Raw genomic sequence first — 21,508 nt, forward strand, 5'->3', positions numbered from 1 at the left:
ATTGCTTTAACTGTGGGATTTAAAAGAAGATGGGAACATGAAGTTTAGGAAATGAAGAAGGGTTAAATTTGAGAGAGGATTTAAAAGCAGAATTTAGGACTGAGGATTTTATTGGACGTGGAAGGTGAAGGTATTGGAAAGACTGTGGTTTCTAGGCGCTGAGTTGAAAGTGTTGTGATATCTTTTCTCAGAATAGATAATATTTCTTCTTTTGGAGAGTGGGTCTGATGAGGTATTTTTAAAACTGAAATAAAAACAGGAAAACAGAATCTAGACTATTCACTGGACTTCTCCCTCTACTTCAGTTTGTGATGTGCCTTTCTTTAGTATTAACGTCCAAGTGGACAGGCATGTGGCATACAGCTTAATGTTTCTCACTGAGGTTAAGAAATCTTTTGGGGCGCCTGGGTGGCTCAGTTGGATGGATGACTGCCTTCGGCTCGGGTCTTGATCCTGGAGTCCTGGGATCGAGTCCCACATCAGGCTCCCAGCTCCATGTGGAGTCTGCTTCTCCCTCTGACCTTCTCCTCGCTCATGTTCTCTCTCACTGTCTCTCTCTCAAATAAATAAATAAAATCTTAAAAAAAAAAAAAGAAATCTTTTAAAGACAGATTTAGAAAAAAATTTTGATGTCTCTTAAGCTATTATTTTTAATGTTTTCCTTTTCATAGAAATAAATTTAGAAAAATACCTGTTAAAAATATAACTGTTGAGTAATGGAAGTAAATAAAAATATTTGGCAGAGTATCACATATGAAAAATTTGCTTTCTAATTTTGTGTTTTTAGTATCTGTTAATAGGTATATTTCTATTTATAAAATCAGTTCTTACTCACGATCTGCTTCTTTAAAAACAAATGTGTTTATTTAGATGATTTTTTGCATAAAAAGTGATTAAAGTACATTATTTCTATCACTTAAATATGCTATAAAGCTGGATTAAGAGAATTTCACTTTAATAACCTTCTAGAAAAATCTGTAAATCTTTTTATGGAAGCCTCAAATTGTAACCTCACCAATATTCCAGTAGATGGCACTGAAAGCCTAAAAAAAAAAAACCCAAAAAACAAAAAACCAAAAAAACCAAACAAACAAACAAAAAAACCCAAAACAAAACAACTGGTTGGCTTTTATTTAAAACACACAAACAAATGGATGATGAGCCGGGTGCTTTGATGGATCATTATTGTTGTTCTAGTGGAATTTTAAGAAAATGTACCATTTCCCCACGTAATCTGACATCTGGCAATTCATTACAAATTTATATGTCGTGTGTATGGTTTTAGGGTATCTGATCTTGAATCCTGTTTCTTTTGGAAACAAAACCTATTTTTGTGCAGTGATTTATGATTTTTATAATACTGATTGAATATTGAAAACTTCATGTTTTTGTTCTTCTAACTATAGATTTTGGTAGTTAAACATTTTTTGCTCTCATTTAAATCTCTAATGTGATAGTAGCTTTGATAAGACTGTAATTATTTTTGCATTTATTATAGCAGAATAGCTTTTTTATGTTGATTGACAAAGAAATGCAAACAGTAAGAAAAAAAACCTTTGATAAGATTTGCCTTGGCAAACCCCAATCCATGTTTTAGAAGAATAAAATTTCTTTTTTTTTTTCCTTCCTCACTCCCTCACAACACAATGCGTTCTGCCATTCAGGACTGTAATGTGAACTGTAGTCTGATAAACTATGTACAGAAATGGAAATTGTTTTGCATTTCTTTTTTTTTTTTTAATTTTATACATTTTGGGGGGTTTTAAAACTGGACCTATGAAATGAAGATTTTTGCATTTATCTTTTTTGTTTGAATAAAAAGCCTACTATTGTAGATAAGTTTCCAAGCCATTCTGTGATTTTAAAAATTCGGTTAAATTGCTTTTGAAAATTAAAGAGAAAATTGAGTTTAGAAATGGTAAGAAGAACTGTGACGTTGTCATAACTCACTTTTTACACTTACGAAAGTGAATAGAATTTAAAGATTTGAACTCGAATTAAAATGCCATTTTAAATTTGTGTGGTATTTTGTATAATTTAAAAGTAGTGGTTAAGTGCAAAATTTGTAGTCTTTTTTTTTTTCCTTTTTTTGTTCTGAATTTGAATACATTCCCTTAAGAGCTGAACTCTTAAGTGGGAAGTTGCTTTGCAAAGTTATAGCCTAGTTCCTTAGAAACCATAAATACACTGGAAATGTTTTATAACACCTTACAGTTGAGGGCTCCAATTGTTTTATAGACTTGAATTCCCAGTTCTCATAAAACCTTTTGTTGTTATGTTGAAAGGAAAAATTACTTGGCTAAAACAAAGATGTTCACTTAAATTTCTGTTATGATTGTTTTTCTTCATTTTTTGTAAAGTTACCTTGATGATGTGCATTTAGTATGTATGTTCATGCAGTTTTATCTGAGAGCTGATCAGAGTGGAAAAAAATAGGATAGGTAGAATTAGATGCAATCCTGCAGTGTATTGTGACTGCTGAAAAGACAGCCTCTAAAATATTGACTAACTTCTTTGTTTTCTACCACTTGCCTAAAGTAATCCTGCTTGGTTTATTATGTTAAGAAAATATTGCATATTTATGCTTACTTTTTTTCATATAGCATCTGGCACGGTGATATGTGTTAAGATATATCATTTTTAGTAAAGGAAAAATATGGTTCTAGGATATATAAGAATATATTGGATTAAAAAACCATCTCTTTTGTTGCATTTTATTGCCTCTTGGTATACATGTAGATGCTCCTCCTGACATTTTGCTACCCGGTGAAGCCACCTTCTGTCATTTAACCTGTTGTATGCTTTCCTGCTATAGTTCTTACTTGTGCTTTGCTTTGTATTTGTTACCTTATTTTCCCAAATTTCTCAAATTTGAAATTTCACCTGTTCTCTAAATGGCACCTCTTCATCTAATGTGAACTCACTGCCCTTTGATGCTGTGGGTTTTGTTTGTTCTCCCTTGTGTTCTGCCTTGCAGGGACATTGCTTATTCATTTGAACTCTCTTATTACTTCAGCTACTTTTTATACTCAACTTTGTTTCTGTATGAACTAGTATAGGGAATTCTTACATAGTGGGAATTTTTTAAAAATGTGAAATCAAAATACGTGATTCATTTGAGAAAGGTATGATAAGAGAGCTTTGAAAGTAGCAAGTTATTTCCTAATGATAGTATGGAAGAGAGACTTGATTTTTTCTTTTTTGCCATTGTATTTTTATTTTTATCCCCTTTACATTTAAATTCATTATCTTAATTGTAGTTTTTCTTCAGTTTTAATTTTGGAGTAAGCAATGTACTTTTTATTTTAAGTATAGTTGCTTACCATTAATGAGAAAGTTGTGGCAAATTTTGATGATCTATAGTTGCTATATTATTTTTGGATTTTCAAGTTTTCTAGAGCATTAATACCACATTAATGATAACATATATTTGTTAGTTACTATGTGACTTAGAATTTATTATAAAATTCTTTAAAGGCTTTTTATAGTAGCAGTCTGTAAGACTGAAATATTTGGTTCTCAAACTTGGCTTATTGAATATTTTGTAACTTTAAAAGAAATCACATATTTTAATATAGTATAAGTAATTCCATTTGTTATCCTGGTCCCCTGATTTTGTCTTTTAAAGTTTTTTATAGGAAATCTTTTGTTCATTTTATGTAAATTTTGCCTCATACATATATATTGGCTTGCAAAATTGGTTTTAGGTGAAGAATTATGTATTTTTCTGCATCTCCAATTCGAGGAAACCAGTTTGTTAATGCCAAAATTATGGGGTAATTGTGGTAAGAATATACAATCTTGCTGTTTCTGTTTATTTTTCTAATTTACATGCTTAAAGTATCCCTAAAACCACTTAACATTTTTTGTTATTTCTAGTTTGAAGAAAGAGATCTTTTATTAGGGGTTTGTGGAAAGTTTTGACTATCAAAACAACATAATGTCTTTTCTTTTTGTTCTTTTTGTGTAAATTAATTTTTTTTAGTTAGATCAGTGATTGTTACCTACAGTGCACCTTGGTAGTAGAGAGCATAATGATGGAGAGTAAGGAGAAATCTCAATTCTCAAAAGGTGTTATTGGATTGAGCAGGGAGCACTAAAAGTGAAACATGTGGAGAATGATCAGGTAGAGAGTCTTGCAGCCTTCAGGTGCTGCGCGATTAAAAGGAATAAGGTGATCAGCATCTAGTTAGAATGGAGTTTGTCTAAATGAGTTCAGATATATATTTTCACACAGAAGCTACTAAGTTGTCCGAAAGGAGAGGATATTTTATGGGGATATAGTTTGGGCATTTGTTTTGGATTGAATTCTATTTTGTGTGTTATGTTTCTTTCTCTTCCTGTCTTGGTGTTATCCCTCTCTTTAGTCTAGGTTACTTAGGGTGTCAAGTGTTATGTGTCTGTTCTTGGAAATTATACGGGTTTATCTGCTCACGGTGATATAATTGCTTAGTTCTCCAAGAAGGAATGGCACTTGACCTTTTCTATATATATACAGATTGTACTCTTTTTACAGATTCATTACATTTGTGAAATGTACAATTGTGAGATATTTATAAATGCAGTCATGTTTTCCTTTGACATTCTTAATAACTTTGAATATTTGTTTTACTGTCACTGTGTGTGTGTGTTTGTGTATATGTTCTTTACAGGCAAAAAAAATGAGGCACAGAGAGACTAAGTTGCCCAAGTTAATACCAGAGTCACAACTAAAACCTTTATCTTTAGATCAGTTAATTAGGTAGTATATGGAGAACCCCAGCATGGAGTTATATATCATTGGCATTTCTATATTTAAGATGAAAGGGTTCATTCATTGCAGTCTATTTGAATTTTTTGCTTGACTTTGTACTTGATATTTTCAATCTTAGAAATTTTTATAGTCTTTTTTTTTTTTTTTTCCTTTTTTTGGAATGGTACCAACTACATTTGTTTGTTAGTGGTGCTGTGAAATTCCTAAGAAGGCAACATTGCCATATCCTCACCTGGGTCTTTTTCCCTGCCTCAGCTTGCAGCATCTGAAGCAAGTATTCTAAATGCCTGTGGACTCTTAGGGAGGGAGATTGCCAGGAATTTCTGATCTCATTTTCCATTTCATGTCTCACTCATTTCAAACTTTTATTAAATGCTTGGAGGTTACCCATGAGTAGCCTACTCAGAAACCTTTCTGTAAGTGGTGTGGTTTTAGCCCAGGTCTGTTCTCAGTGTCATTGCCCAGGGTGCAATGCAGATTAGTGTGTTGTCAAGATAACCCCCTTCTCCCTGAAGTCCCGCCACACACACACACACACACACACACACACACACACACAGGAATGCAGCTCCCACTGTTAGGATGCTGTATTTCCTACTTTTCTCATGGTATTTGGTTGCATGCTAAATCACAGATGACTGTGTGTTTGACATTTTAATTTTATAAGTGAGTTTTGGTATAGAAGAGGCATTTTCTTTCCCATGCACTTTTAATTCTGTAGATTTGATTTTTGTATGACTTTGCCTTCTCTTAAATTTATTGGCATTTAAATATAAACAGTTAACTATTCTCTTGAATTTCAGAGTTTTGCTCTCGTATTTTCTTTTAGCTTGAATCTAAGAGGAGATAATTTTATAATTAATAATTTTGCATATTTAAATTATAAATTAAAGTTTAAAACATATATATGCTGTTTCTTTTTTTTAATAAATGAAAACTATGCCCTGCAATAAAATAATCTAGAATATTTCCGTTTGGAGAACAATGTTCTCTAATTGACATGATAACTTCTGTGTATTTAATTAATGATTTTATTAAGGATTTTTGTTAAGTATTTTAATGACTATAAAATTATTTTAAATATGAGTTTCTTTTGTGTTCTTTAATGTATTTAAGATTAATATGAATACAGAAATCAAAGGACTAAATTGTTAATGTCTATAATAACGTGTTGATTAATTAGTATGGCAGAATTAATGAAATTTCTCAGTTAACTGAAGGTTTATTCAGTTATGCAGTGAAATTGTGTAGGATGAGGATGCAGAAATTAGGGGTAGGGATTTGTCTGTCAAGCTCTTTTTAGTTGTGTAAAAAGAACTTCCATAGAAGCTTCATTCTGTATCATTAGAAAGAAAGCGTTTTATCAAATACAAAGCTTTAGATTCATAATCAGATCATTAGTTACATTATCAGCACACTTTGAAGGAAGCCTCATAGGATTACAGAGCTAAACTTGGGAATCTTTTCTGGAGCTGGTGTTTCTTAGCCGAGCAGTGAGATTTCCAGCACGGATGTCTGCTCTGCTCAGGGTTTTAATGCTGACTGTGACCTGTAAGTCATTGAGATAGTCTCTGGTTATCTGTGCTGGGACAGACTTTAGAATGTCAAATGATGAAAATATGTATATATGTGTTATGTATGTATGATGATACTACATAGTCACTTTGGTTTTTCCTTTGGTTAAACTTCTTTCACTTCTTTCAGTTGGCACACACAGAATTGAAAATAAAATCTGACTTTTCAAACTGGCTAGGTTTCTTTTTTTCTCCAGTAAATGAGTAGTTTTTAGTATTTTAGTGTTTTAGTAGTCCTAATTTTCCATGAACTTTCCTGTTTCCTGTCAGTTTATCTCCTTGCTTGGAATGGTTCCCAGGAGATTTGTGACTGTTAAAAAAAATTATTATTTATTTCCATGCAGGTAGAATTATAACAGGTACAAGTACTCTAATTGTGATATTTTTTTTCTTAAAGGAGGAATTTCGAGAACTTCGAGAACAGCCTAGTGACCCTCAAGCTGAACAAGAATTAATTAATAGTATTGAACAAGTATATTTTTCTACGGACTCATTTGATATTGTTAAATATGAGCTGGAGGTAAAACAAAATTCATTAAAACCTATTTAAACCCAGTCTTGTTCAGTGACTGAATTTGTGGATGAGATTTGAATGCTTTTTAGGGGTGTTTGTCCCTCCTTTCTTCCTTCCTTTCCTTGCTTACTACCAGGACTGGTTTATGATGACCATATAGTGATTTATTGAACTGTCCACATTCTTTAATGATGAAATTTTATAAAGTGTAAAATTAAGTGCTGCTCTAGAATATTGGTCTAGCAAACATTTCTGTATTTTTGGCTTTTAATTGTTAGCGTACAATATGTTGGTATGATGCCTCTATCTTATATCGTCAAAATATGTTTAGAGAAACTTTGAGACTTTTTTTTTTAATTTTTAATTTTTTATAAACATATATTTTTATCCCCAGGGGTACAGGTCTGTGAATCGCCAGGTTTACACACTTCACAGCACTCACCAACTTTGAGACTTTTAACCATGAATGTATCTTTATATATAGCCATGATGCCATGATAAAGACTCCTATGCTATGATGTTTATAATATTGGCATTTTAAATTTATAGGAAATTCAAAAAAGAACAGTAAAATCTTGTTTTAGATGCAACCAAATGCAGTATGCATACATGCTTTATATGCACTGTGTACACAGTCAGCCTGCTCTCATTTTCAAGTTTCATCAATCCATTGACTGAAACTTAGAGTTTCTCATATACAGATAGGTATGCACTTTTGTTAGTTTCTGTCTTCTGAAAGCTGATGTAGAATCTAGAATGTACTCCTGCAACTGTCACTATCACACTGTAGTGCTTAGTTCCTAGTACTTTAGAAGGGAAGTATGTTTTGAATTCTGTCACAGACAAGTAGGGATATACCTGTGGTTTGTAGAGGGGGAGGTTATGTTGTGGGACTTTCTTCTCCCATTCTCCTGTCCTATAGGGCTGAGTGAAGGATGGAACTTGAGCCCCAGAGGGTTGGGCAACAAACATGTGGCAGCTTTGTGTCTGAAATCTAGAGGGGATAGTGGGGAGGCCAAGAGGAGTGTATGGGAGTGGGATGAGACATTGTTTTACATGCACAGATTATAGTTTGTAAGTCAGAGATGCGCAGATAAATGAAACCAAGTTAAACTATTTTTTGCTCTTCATTTATGGGTATTTTTTTTTAGAAACTCCCTCCTGTTCTCAATTTGCAAGAATTAGAGGAATACAGAGACAAATTGAAACAACAGCAAGCTGCAGTAAGTAAAATCACCTTTCTTTCTGACATAACCAAATGGAACCTCAGGGAGGTGTAATGTCTGCAGATTTTAGGTTTAACTTAACATGTTAAACAAATATTATTGAACATGACTCAGACTCAGTGATACATTTATTTAAAAGTATAATGCCTATTCAGTTTCCCTCATATTACCTTGATACAGATTTGCTTTTAGAACTGAGGGGTTTTTCCTCCAGAATCCCGAATGTGATCAAAGAGTTTTGAACTTTTTTTAGATTGTTAAGTATCTTTAGGCTCCTTGTCACGCATGCATGACTTCCTTACTACAGTTTCTTATCTCAAAATAAAAGTCCCCACTTCTAGTTGAAATAGGCCTGAAGACAAGAGAGCTAAGATTCAGAATGTTACAGTTGTAGTCACTGATTAATTGTCTGGCATTGGCCAAGTCACTTAGCCTTGCAAAATCTGTGAAGTGTTAGCCTGCATTTTCTCGAGTGCTGTAAAATTCTGTGATTCTGTGATTTTCCTAGCATTAGGCTGATCTCCTTTAATAAAACTCAGACTATGCTGTAGAATATTAAATCATGTTAGTGTGGAATCTTGTTAATATTTTAATACTAAAGGAGCAGTAGTTATTTATCTGTTTGAATTTAAGATGTGATTTTTAATAATACATCTGACAAATAAAGGAAGATCTACTTCTTTTGTACTACACTCAAAGGTCTTAGTGGGTGCTGGGATCTCCTTGGGGGTAGCAGCAATGGTGTGGGGAAGGGACTTGACCAGTAGAGGGTTGTGTTTGGTAAAAGCATATTGTGCTTTTGAAGAACTAGATTCCAGTGGATGGTGGCATTTTTTGCCTTCTGCTGATTTCAGCAGGTTTATATATGAATCTGTCTCTGTACTTGATGTGATAGTATTCTTTAGGGAATGAGCCTCATTACAGGGGCCACATAGCACAGTGACCTTTGGGATTTGGTACACCTGGGCTTGAATCCCAGCCTTACTGTGGGGGATGTGGGTCCATTACCACTATATTTAAGATCGTTCATCTGGAAAATGAGAACCAATTTTAATTGATTGTACTAACTGAGATAATACAGGGAAAGCACTTTGTACACTGCCTGACACAGTGCAGACTAAAAACTATATTATCTGTTTTAAACTGTTAAAAAAAAAACACCCCAGTTTGATAAAAATTAGGTCATTTTCTGTCTAAACATCTATACAAATTCATATCTATGGAAATTCAGAGCAGCTGAGAAAATATAGAAGGATTAATGCAATAGTTGAATGTGTGTGTAATGCTTTGTTCTCAGTTGCTTGGGGAAGAAGAAGGGAAACTCAGCTAGTTGAGTTTTTTGAGCAAAAAATTCACTAAATGCATGCTCTGGGGTATCTGTAGTGCAGTCTAGCAGATACCCTGAAACTGAAATAAAAGCCTCGTAGTCAAAATCATTATAATTCTTACTTACATACACTAACATTTGTCATGGAATTGACCAAGGAAACCTTAAGTATGTTCATAGCATTCCAAAAAAAGCCGCCCCAAAAAACACGTTTTCAAGTTTTCAGAAGTAGAGGACCAAATTACTGTTTGTCTTTTTATGTGTTACAAAGAATCTCAGCAGTACAGGATGTTCTACGATTCCCATATTCTGTGTCCATAAAATCAACTGATTATTTATCCTACGAGTTCATCTTTTAAAAAGCAAATCTTATGCCCTTGAGGATCTTATACCCTTTTGCATGTTAGTAAATTAGATGATTCTCATATTATTAACAGTCATAATGGCCATTTATTGAGTTTTTATTAAGGACCAAGTATTATGCTCTCTGTTATATCTTTTTTACTAATTTCATAGCCCAGAGCATGCCAATACCTGCTGTAGAAGTTATTGGGAAGATCAGTGGAATATTCTTACAAAAATTTAAAATGTAAAATGAAACAGGAAGTATGTGGCGTTTTCTTTCACTTGTTTTGTTTGATTGCATGTTTTTATAGGTCTCTAAAAAAGTAGCTGATTTAATTCTTGAAAAACAGCCTGCTTATGTAAAGGTAGGGTGATATTTTTTATTTTTAATAGTAAAATTTAAAAAATGCCTAAAGTGACTTATACTTGAAATTGTTGAAGTAATTTATCCTCTTGTCTGTAGTTCTGTACTAACATATTGGCTCTGTTTGGTGTATGTGTGGGGGGGTATATATGTATTTTTTTTTTTCTCTCATTTGAGAGAGTCTACCTAACTGAAGAAGTGAGTTTTTATAACTGATTTTAAAGTAATGTAGTTGGATTTTCCAAACTTTTGAAGGCCCAGTGAAAATTCCTTCTGTTTACTTTGAAACATGTAGATCGTTAATAATGACTGCTCAAAAGCACTGTAAAAATGTCTTTAAAATATAATAAAATTGGAATCTTATAACTGAATCTGTCTTTGAATCAGAAAATCAGAGACTCCAAAATCCATTGAAATACCTACCAGTGTTCAAATGAAGACATTTGTTGTCAAAGCATCTTAGCAAACAGAAATCATACTTGTCATATCCTTATCTTCTGAAGTTCTGTTGAGTAGAAACATTTCAATGGATGTATTATTAGTATTTGTTTATGCCTGTAATAAAGCAGGTTGGATCTAGACTTCCTTATAAGCAATACTGACTAAATATTTTATCATATGTCATTGTGAAAATCATTTGAAAGTAGTCATTTTAAATTATTTTATGAAGGATATACCAATAGTTTTCAATTTTAGCTATCTTTGTTGCTACTTTGTTTTCCAAGCAGACTTTCCTTTGAAACCCACTAACGTTTTTTGTTAGAGTATCATACGAATAAAATAGAATAATAAAATGCCTCCACAATAACCTATACCTAATTTTTTCATAGGAACTTGAAAGAGTTACCTCATTACAGACAGGTCTTCAGTTAGCTGCTGTTATCTGCACAAATGGGAGGAGGTATTGCATTTGATGAATATTTTGTTTTTTAAGCCAGAAAACATTTCAAGAAAAATTGTGAAACTGTCATTGATAATTGATTTTTTTATTATGACTATGGTTTCTAGAATACTGTTCGTTAACTGAATATATATTATGATCTAAAAACTGCACTAAGAAAGTATGTGTGAAATGAAATATCTGTAAATCTGATTATGACTTTAACATGTTACTGTTTTTATATTGTTTTGAATAGTGCTTCTCATACTATAAGGATATGATTTTTTTTCTTTTTTTAATTTCCAACTTAATACAGACTATTTTTGTAAAATGCAATAAAAACAAAATGCCATAGAGAATATAGTCTCAATTTTATTATTAATTCATCAAACTTAAAATTATTATGTCAATTTTTCTGTAAGTGGTTTTTTAGTATTTATTCTCCATTTCTGTACTTTTCTTGGGATGGTTCAGTAACAGTTTGAGGATTGGCACCAGTCCACCCACCATGCTCTGAGTAATGCTGATTGAGATTGAGCCATTGAATAAATTTGTCAAATAGCAGTCACAATCCCTGATTTCAGGAGTAATTGAGGATACCACCTTGTCAGTTGCCTAATTGATCTGTGTGAACAGTGTTCTTAATATAATAGAAAAATTTAACTATTTATTCTTCTTTTTTGCAGACACTTGAATATTGCCAAGGAAGGTTTTACTCAAGCTAGTTTAGGACTTCTTGCAAATCAAAGGAAACGTCAGTTACTGATTGGACTTCTGAAATCTCTGAGAACTATAAAAACATTGGTATATACTGGTTACTATTTAAAAATTAAAACTTACTTTTATGGTTGAAACAGATTTTACCTTTGTTTGTTTGTGTTTTTTTTCCCCAGCAAAGAACAGATGTGCGCTTAAGTGAAATGCTGGAGGTAAGTTTGGAATTTTGGTTTGGAAACAAAGTTTGGAAATTTGGTGATCCTGATACTATTAAATGGAAAAATTATGGTGGAAGATATTCAGATGTGCATTTTTTTCCAAATTGCTACATGGTATAAAGAACATTTTTAGACATTATGTAAAGGTACTTGCTGTAGAGCATTTTTCTATTGACATATTTCATTGTCAATAGAAAAATTAGATAGAAATTTCAATTTAATTTAATTAGAAAAATTAAATAGAAAAATTTATTTGGGGAAATGTTTACTTTGTAGCAATGTGGGAATGTTTTCAGTATGTTGATTGTATTTGCACCCAAATGGCAATAAAATTATCTTTTGTATCAAACAAATAGGAATAATTTAAGGAATATGTCATATTTGAGTTGTATTTGGTATCTCATATATTAATTGGTTTTCTGAGTGAGCCATCTATTTTCTCTTTGATGCTTTTTTAGCATTTTCTATCTACTTGTTTTTATAAAGCGTAACGTAATATGTTTGTTTCCCATACATGAGGTCCTTCAGGTAGCTACTTTGTCATCATCTTAACATCCCCACTGGTTTGAATACATTTGTCCAATTACAGAGAGGAGCATAGGAAAATTTTTTTATGGTTTTTGGTTATCACCATGTTACTTCTTAACTTAGACTTTAGAAGTGCATATGAAAATTTCATTCGGCATTAAATTACTGTTTAGACGATAAAAACATTCCAAGGCTATTAATAAATATTTTACTTTCTCCCATCCAAGCACTAACCAGGACTGACACTACTTAGCTTCCAAGATCAGTTGGGATCAGGCACACTCAGGGTAGTATGGCGGTAGACGTACTATTTCACTTTCTAACAACTTTATTTGTTTTAAAATATTTATTGATTTCTTGGTGGTAGAACTCCTGAGTGTTGATTACAGCGGATCTCATAGTGGTTTGTTACATTTCTATGTAAATATTATTGAAAGAAGATATATTAACGTTTAAAGAACACCTTCCCTGGGAAGCAGCTTATTATTTTGTATAGGCTTTATCCACGTGTTGTGGTCTTAGGGGGCTGTTACTACGTATATGAGGGAAAAGAATATTTTTTCTATGTGTACATTTTAGGCTTGGAGCTAGTGGTCTCTTTATATTTTATTATTTATCTATCATTGGTATTCTAATCCTTTTGTAAGAGGAATTAAAATTTTCTGGTTCTGTAACTTTTGGATGGAGTATGAGGAGAGATTTTTTTTCCAGGGACTTTAGGAAAAATGTTTCCTGTTTAATGACTTCTGTTGTTGTTATCTTAAGGAGGAAGACTATCCAGGAGCTATTCAGTTGTGCCTGGAATGTCAGAAAGCCGCCAGCACTTTTAAACATTACAGTTGCATAAGGTAAGGTAATATAAAAATTGTAAGGTGACTCTATTGTCAGTTTTTAACATATGAGCTGTGAACATACAATGGTAACGAACATTGAAAATAAATACTAAGTAGTGTGTTGTAGTGAACATTCTTGTTCAGAAATGGGCAGTACAGTGGTATTATAAGTAATAATTTGTAAGGTGTGAAAGATCAGATACTTTTTTATCCTACCCCTTCTTTTCACCTCATCGAAACTCTTTTTTCATATTCTTTCCAATTTATAGAGTGGCAAAGAAGAATAAATTTATCTGTTTACATTTCTCTTGCATCTCTTGGGAATTTTTCCTCCTTAATTTGGCCCAGCTCATAAATATTGAGAGTGTTACTGCAGTTTGTTTTCGGATCCAGACAGTTCGAGTGTTTGGCCCATCCTGATAAGAATTTTTTTGGAAAATTAAAGTGTGATTTAATTTTATATAATAATCATCTTTACCATATTTTAAGTGATTTTGTATTTGATGTGTTACATCTTTTATTTAGTTATTTATAAAATGTATAGTGTAAAAATGGCCATGGCAGCCTTTGGTATTAGTTCTACTTTATTAATGGGTTTTTGGTCTGCTTAAAAACGAAGGTTTTGCGTTACTGGCGGCAGTCCCTTGGGGAGGCTCAATCCCCAGGTGTAATTTCCATCATTCCTCTAAAACCATCTCAAGTAAACATACAATCTAAGTTAAATCGTGTGCTTGCCAAGCAAACCCAGTTTCAAATTAAATTCATACCTATCCTAGGACATAGCCGCTCAGTCTTGCCTGTATGGAAATTCTGGCAGTCAGTGAGCACGATGCACCCATGTTGTAGATGGTGATTGTTAGTACCTGAAAAATAAAAGGATTACAGAGGACCGAAACATTAATACAGATTTAATTAAATTTTTTTCTTTTAATATACTCCCACATCATGGGTCTCTGCAGGATGTGGGATAAGAACTAGCCATTTTCCCACTAGAGATGCTGTTTAATATTTATGATATTCTTTTTTTTAGGATCATACATACTGAATGAAAACTTTTTGTTTAATTAAGAAATGTGTCTTTGTGTAGCTCCAGTGATATTTTGTTTTTATCCATTGTGACACTAATTAACTGTCAGCCTTAAAGACTTGATTATGTTATTTGGATTTTTTAAATTGAATAAAAAGAGATTTAGTTCTAATATGTTGAATGTATTTGAAAATTTCTAGCAAGGGCTCTCTGGGTCCTGAAGAGGCCTAGTATGCATTTAGTTTATTTTGTGGTGATAAATAAGTTACAGTGAGAACAGCTTATGTAAGATTGGGTGAACATAATTCAGGCAGTTTTACATTACTGAGTGTTTATTATATGCCAGATGCTTTGCTTTAGAACTGGCTGAATAGTGTTGAACTATACATAATGTAATCATTATAAACCCTGTTTTTCTAGATTATCTAGGTAATATATCAAGAAGGGCTTGGATTGAAGAAGGTATAGTGAGATAGGGGGATGGGGTCTTAGAGAGATGAGTGTTGAGTGTAAAGGGAAGTGTTGGGCTCTAAGTCTCCTTTGGGGTCAACACTGAGGAGGACTTGAGGGAGGAGAGTTAGCTAAAGCAAGGAATGAGGGTTGTGGATAGGAGATTATGGGTATCACGATGAAGTCTGTGTTGCAGAGGTAACAAGCAAAATAAGGGCTGAAAATATCTATCCATTGGATTTATAACGAAGAAATCATTGCTGACTTTGTTGGGACATTTGCTTGCAGTAGAAGTACAGAATGAGGGAATTTGACAAAGGGGGAGATGTGGAATTGAGGGGGCAATTTGCATATTTGAAAATCTGTGGGAAAGTGAGAGGTTGAAAATAAAATAGAAGACATAATATTATGCTAAGGCTTTGTAGGGATTATAGTAGAGTTGACTTTGAAAAGGTCACTTTCTATTATAATAGGAAAAATGGATGTGGAGATTTGGTGGCAGGAAATTGAGGTAGCAGGTGACCCGTGTTGGCACTTTGTTTTCTCTCAATAATTAAGAGTTTTGGCTGTGCTAAAGTAATTATCTACTTGATGAGAGTTAACTATACAAAATGTTTTTTAAAGAAATTTTACTTGGGCTTTTTAAAGTTAGTGTGAAGTGGCTTCTAAGTTCTTTCTCATTAAGGTATATAGTGATATGTGGAGGAGCTGTAACTACAGTTCTCCGACCTGGTAAAAAGATCGAAATTAAAGATCTGTAATGGTGACTTAAGTAATAATTGCTTTATTTTAGGGAGCACATTCTATAAAAAGCGTGCTGTGTTTACATATGTGAATTATACATGTAATAATGAGAGAAGTTTGTCTTATTCTCCGAAAACAGGTAAAAATACATACACAAATGTATTAAAATGTCCCAAGGAATTAATTTTACCCTAGGCTTTGTGGGACCTCTGTTAGAGTTGTGTTTTTCACTTGGTGATGTAGTGACAATGTCAGCATGGCTCAGAGAGCTTTGCTATTGGTTGGAATTGTTTGGTGGTGATGCCAGGGCTTCCACCAGAATTTTTCCTCACATACCTGCACTGTTTGCTCTGCTAGCCACCATTAATCCTGCTTAACCCAATCTCCTTTTCCCTTGTTTTACACTTTTGTTCCTACTTGGGAGAGCGTGAGAAATTTGCTCACTTCTTGTAGATAATGGGATATGAGATATAGTGATAGAGTTAGTTGACATGTAGATCAGGTTGAGGCCACAAAAATGAAAGGAATTTTGTTCTGTTTTCCTTTTTTGCTTTTATTAATTGGATGTACCTTTTTTATTTTGTGCATTTACTTTCCTTTCTTTTCCTCTGGTCTTCTAAATACAATGCTGTACCTGTCCTTGAGCTCTCTGGTTGGGACTGTTCAGACATGATTCATCAACACTTTAAAGATTCATTTTATTTACCTGGAGCTGTGGAATTTAACCAAAGGCAGATTTAATCTTTGCTTTGACCTAAGTGAATCGGAGTGAAAAATGATTTTACACACTGGTAGTCCTAGAAATAATAATTAATTTCCAACTGCTTATACTTTCATTTTCTTTAACACTTAAATTTATTTTCATTTCTGTTGGTGTCTAGAGAATCACAAAGTATATTCCCTTTAGAAATGGTCGTGAGAGAACAACCTGTGATGCAGAGCATTTCTGGATTCTGGTGTAATTTTTTTTTTTTTTAATATACTTTAGACAAGTTCATATGCACCATATACCTGCTTGTCCACTTCTTAATTTTTCCTAGGGAGAGTGTATGTTGGTTTTCTTTGCTAGTCACATTATAAGGGTTTTGGTAGATGGCAGAGACCCTGTTGCCTTAGAAGTAGATTACATGGGGCTACTGAGGGCTGACTCTTAAGATTCTGAAACCAGGAAAAACAGAATTCATGTATTTGCTTCTGCATTAAGAGCCCTTGATTGTATTGTCTCAGGTTATATGACTTTGTGGTTTAATACATAAAAGTACCAAGTAATATGATGTACCCAGTTGATTGAAACTGAAAGAAAACTTGTACCCCTTCAGCACCTTGTATTTTCCTTGAGATACGGTGTGTTTCGACATCTTTAATAAAAGATAGCGTAGCACCAGTTTTGTTCACTTTTATAACTGACAGGGAACATTTTTACATTATTTGACATTTCTTGAGTTGATCGACAGAGTCATATATTTGGGATTTACTGGGAATAGGCATCAGAATGTGTTTTTGTTAAAGTATGTTTGTGAGTGAAGCATTTAATTTCTTTTTCATGTGAAATTTATCTAAATTAGTTTCAAGAAAAGTTATGTTTAAAAGTCAAAACTGCTTTATTGTTTTTTTAATTTCATTTGAAAGAAACTGCTTGAGGGAATCTGAGAGCATTCTGGATCATGCATATACCACCAGAACTAGAATATCTTTTTTTGAGTACTATACTTTGGCATAGGTACATGTATTTAATTTCTCATAATCTTCAAAATACCCTTTTTTTCCCCTCAGAATATGAACTTGGCAGTGGAATGAAAATTGCAGGTTGTAGAACTTCTTTAAATCATAGAATAATGAACATAGCTTTTTGGTACAAGTACAGCAATATTAGGGACCATGCTTAGCAAGAGGTCATGCTCTGTCTTTGTCTAAGTTCAGGCAAGGGGAACCTAGGAACTCTGCCTGGGATAGTGTTTGGAGCAGTGCATGTTTCAGCTGGATCACCAGGCCAGCTACCCGGACCCATGAGTAGATCTGGAGTCCTTGTTGCTCCATCTGTGTGGGCTAAGTTTTTGACAGCGTGCTATTCGCATACTGCCTGCACTTTTTATCTTTTATTTTAATTTGTTTTCCTCCGTCTCCCTCCCCCGTGCTGTGCCATTTTGAAATAATGTAAAGTAAAATCTACTGGTGGCAAAACACAATATTTAAACAAAAGGTAAAGGTTTCTTTCTGCCTTACTGACCATTCTCTTTCCTACTCCCTGGAGTAAACTGCTTATATAGCTTATTAGGTTTTTTTTCAGTAGATTTCATTATAATTTAAAATTCTATGTTAAAATATCTTTTTCCTGATTCATGACTTTATACAGTTGTTGATTCTCTGTTTACTCCTCCTCTTAAAATATCAATAAGAGATAGGAATTTGGTATACTTTCTTTTACTTCTCTGTCTTATAGGATATTTTAGTGAAACTCTTATTTTTACTTGGTCAAATTTATAACATTTATATTATTTTTGCAGCTATAATTAAATCTTCTGTGTTTTCTCAGTAGTTTACTTCCAGAAAAATTAACATAATAGAAATTGTATTTATTGTATCATGATTATATAAATATTATCTGCAGGACTAAGTAGAGTGAATGGACTTATAAAAAAAAAGCAATCTTTTGTCTGTACAGAAAATCAAAATCCATTGGTGTTTGGTGTTTTTGTTATTTGTTGAACATTTTTTTACCTCTTTCAATTACTATCATTTCTATGTTTCCTATATCCCTTTGTCTTGTTTTGTTAGAGTTTTGTTACAGTTATCCCTTTGAGAATTTTTTTTTTTTGATATGGAATATGTGGGAAATCAATTTTCAGACTTTGAAATGATGTTAATTTAGTCCATATGCATGATTGAAAGAAAAACTATTTTTTCCTTAGAAAATGGAATGCATTGCTCAGTTGTCGGACAGGGTCAGATGTTTTCCTCATGAAGAGTGCCTTTTCTTTCTTTCTTTCTTTCTTTTTTTTTTTTTTTTTTAGGAACTTTGAGGATTTTTCTCTTTATTTGGTGTTCTGAAATTTCACCAGTTGTATAGGAAAGTCATCTGTGTTAGATTCTTTACTCCTAGATGGTGAGACAAGAATGAGGTATTATTTAATCCTTATCTGCATGAGATGCTGTGTTACTTGTTCTACTAAGAGCTTTTGAAATGTATTTGTTCTCTAGGAGCTTATTATAACAGGCAGTTAACAGGCAGGACAGTGAGATAATAGGCCAGTTAAGAACACAGAGTACGTAAACAAAAGACCATCAGAAATGTTCATGCTGTGAATGGCTTGCTTCTTATACCCCTACAGAAACAGAAATATTGACATGTATAAGAGTGTGAATAGAAGCTAGGCAGTGTTAGCTTTGACAGCATCAACTGTACAGTAATTCTAACTTAGATTTTAATAAGGTTTTTTTCACTAATGCTTTATTTTTTAGCTTTTAAAAATTGAATCATGATGGTGGTGCTAGTGACGATGGTTGTGATAACATTTTTAAATGTTAATAAAAATATAAATATGATATAAATTATGTTTATTATATATAAATTTATATATTTATATATAACATATATATCATGTTATATATAATGTGTTTATGTATTTATAAAATATAAAATATAAATATAAAAATAATGTTAATAAAAAATAAAAATATTTTAACACTTTTGGACTTTTCTATGTGTCAAGCACTGTACTAATCATTTCCCTTGCCTTTTCTTATTTGGTATTGACAAAATATTCCATAGAGCTATTATTATTTTCTCGATTTTATAGATGGGGAAATTGATGCTTTGTAAAATAAGTGGGAGAATCAGGATTTAAACTTCAGTCCCTGGAACGCAGAGTTTGTTGCTCTTAACCACTATTACACTATACTGTCTGATAATGTAGTAACAGTGGAAGTTCATGGCTAGGAGGCCGATTTTTATTCCTCTACTCTAGTAGCTGAGTTAATGGTACTTTTTTTCCCTAAACCTCTTTCTACCAGTTATATTTGTTACCAAATTTATGTTGTTTAAGTAAATAAAATAATGAAATGAAACAGGTTTTTGAAAGTAGATGAGACAACTCATAAAAATTGGGGGATATAGGTGACTAAATGTGATTTGGCATTTGAATTGTTTTGCATTTGTCTTTAAGTTCCTACCTTATCACAGAGAAACTGAAACTTGATACTATAAACAATTTGTGTGTGATTTGGCTCCTATAAAACCAAGAAGTTAAAGCTCCACTCAAATGAGAAGATTTGGGGTCTAAATCAGGAATGGATAAATGAAGTGTGGTTATACAATTGCACTTAAAACATTCAATAGACCTGTGAACAGACATGCACACACATATCGATATATTCTAGTTTTAACTTTGATCAGTTGACCAACTGAAAGGTCTGCTCAGCTTTAGCACAGGGTAGGCAGACTTTGTTTTTAAAGAGCCAGATAATAAATATTTTAAGCTTTGTGGGCCATCAGGTGTCACTTGCAACTGTTCAGCTCTGCCCTTGTGGTCTGAAAGCAGCTGTAGACAATATATAAGTAATTCATGTGGCTGTGTTCCAGTGAAATTTTATTTAGAAACATAGGCTATTGTCTAGATTTGGTTCCTGGGCCTGATCTCTGCTCTAGAATTGAATTCATAAAGTTTGGAGATGTTTTGAACATCTGTAGTGTTCTTAGTAGTGGACTCTGATTTTTGAACAGAGTGAGGACAGAGATCTGGGTAGATTCAGAGTGATTTCAGGAGTTCTTTTCCAGTCTGACATAGTTTGAAGGACCATGTGGACATTTCATAGTATCTCACCATTGGGGTTTAGCTTCACAGTGTTTGAAAGTCAGGTTTTCTCTGAAGAATGTTAAACTCTCTGCCACTGGAACAGATCTCTGATCTAAATACCCGGAATATCCAGGGGCAAAGGACATACCATATAAACTTGCAAGTATAAGTTTTACTTAAGCTAATTTTGTAAGTTTTGGCACTCTACTAAATCATATACAAAGATGTAGTAATTGGGTAACTGATGTTTAGCATGTAATGGGATCTTGAAACTTTAGAGTGGGAAGCAACCCTTTGGATCTAGGACACTTTTGTATAGGAAACTAGTGCCCAGGAATATTAAGAAACTTACATCATATGACTCATTAATAACAGACCAGGTAAAGATCATTAAGATGGTAATTACTTCTGTACCGTGTTGCTTTTCTGTATGGCCAAATTGGTACAAAATTCTGATTTATATGCAGCCTTTCCAGGACTCATTTTATGAGTGCATATGTCCTAGATCAGCTATTTAAAAGAATAATATTAGTTATTTTTGGATATCTTATGTTTAATATCTTCTGTAGTGATGGTAAAAATGCCCCCCCAAATTGTTTGCTTCATTCTATTCAGCTTGCAGATAACCTTTATTAGCTTTTAGCCTTCCATCTTAGAACTGGTAATTTTTTTTTTTTTTTTACCATAATGTAGCTTTTATTTATCCAAATGTTTATGAGTATATCCTTTTAGCATACTTCGATTAATTGACTAAAATGACTTGAATTCATGTTTCTAAATGATGGCTAAAGCTTTCCTTGAAGGTTGTACACTTAATATATACACTCCTTAATCACATAATTTTAAAATATGTATTTTCAATTAGTAGTAAATTGTCAAAATGCAGTTGTAGATTTTGAAAGCATTTTTTTTTTAAAGAGAATCTTCAGTAAGCTCCATGCTCAGCATGGGATCTGACACAGGACTTGACCTTAAAACCCTGAGGTCATGACCTGAGCCAAAATCAAGAGTTGGTGCTTAACTGACTAAGCCACCCAGGCACCCCTTGAAAGCATTTTAAAGTCAAAATGTTTGATTTACAGATTTTATATTTAAAATATACATACTGTTGGGGCCCCTGGGTGCCTCAGATGGTTAAGCATCTGCCCTCGGCTTAGGTCATGACCCCAGGGTCCTGGGGTGAGCCCACATTGGACTCCCTGCTTGGCTGGGAGC

The 21,508-nt window shown here is 33.2% G+C and overlaps 1 protein-coding gene across 4 annotated transcripts in view; it reads left to right on the forward strand.

The window, feature by feature from the left end:
• The window catches only part of VPS50 (VPS50 subunit of EARP/GARPII complex), a 126,289-nt gene that overhangs the window by 12,424 nt on the left and 92,357 nt on the right, over positions 1-21,508 (forward strand). For 3 of the 4 annotated variants that reach the window (XM_059171122.1, XM_059171119.1, XM_059171120.1), the window contains exons 4-10: positions 6,725-6,847; positions 7,993-8,064; positions 10,051-10,104; positions 10,934-11,004; positions 11,670-11,787; positions 11,877-11,912; positions 13,212-13,294. In XM_059171122.1, coding sequence (XP_059027105.1) covers positions 6,725-6,847; positions 7,993-8,064; positions 10,051-10,104; positions 10,934-11,004; positions 11,670-11,787; positions 11,877-11,912; positions 13,212-13,294 — 557 coding nt within the window. The remainder of the gene's footprint in view (positions 1-6,724; positions 6,848-7,992; positions 8,065-10,050; positions 10,105-10,933; positions 11,005-11,669; positions 11,788-11,876; positions 11,913-13,211; positions 13,295-21,508) is intronic. The other variant, XM_059171121.1, reaches the window with a different exon arrangement.

Source organism: Mustela lutreola, chromosome 4 (genome assembly GCF_030435805.1).
Source record: "Mustela lutreola isolate mMusLut2 chromosome 4, mMusLut2.pri, whole genome shotgun sequence".
Classification (NCBI taxonomy): domain Eukaryota; kingdom Metazoa; phylum Chordata; class Mammalia; order Carnivora; family Mustelidae; genus Mustela; species Mustela lutreola.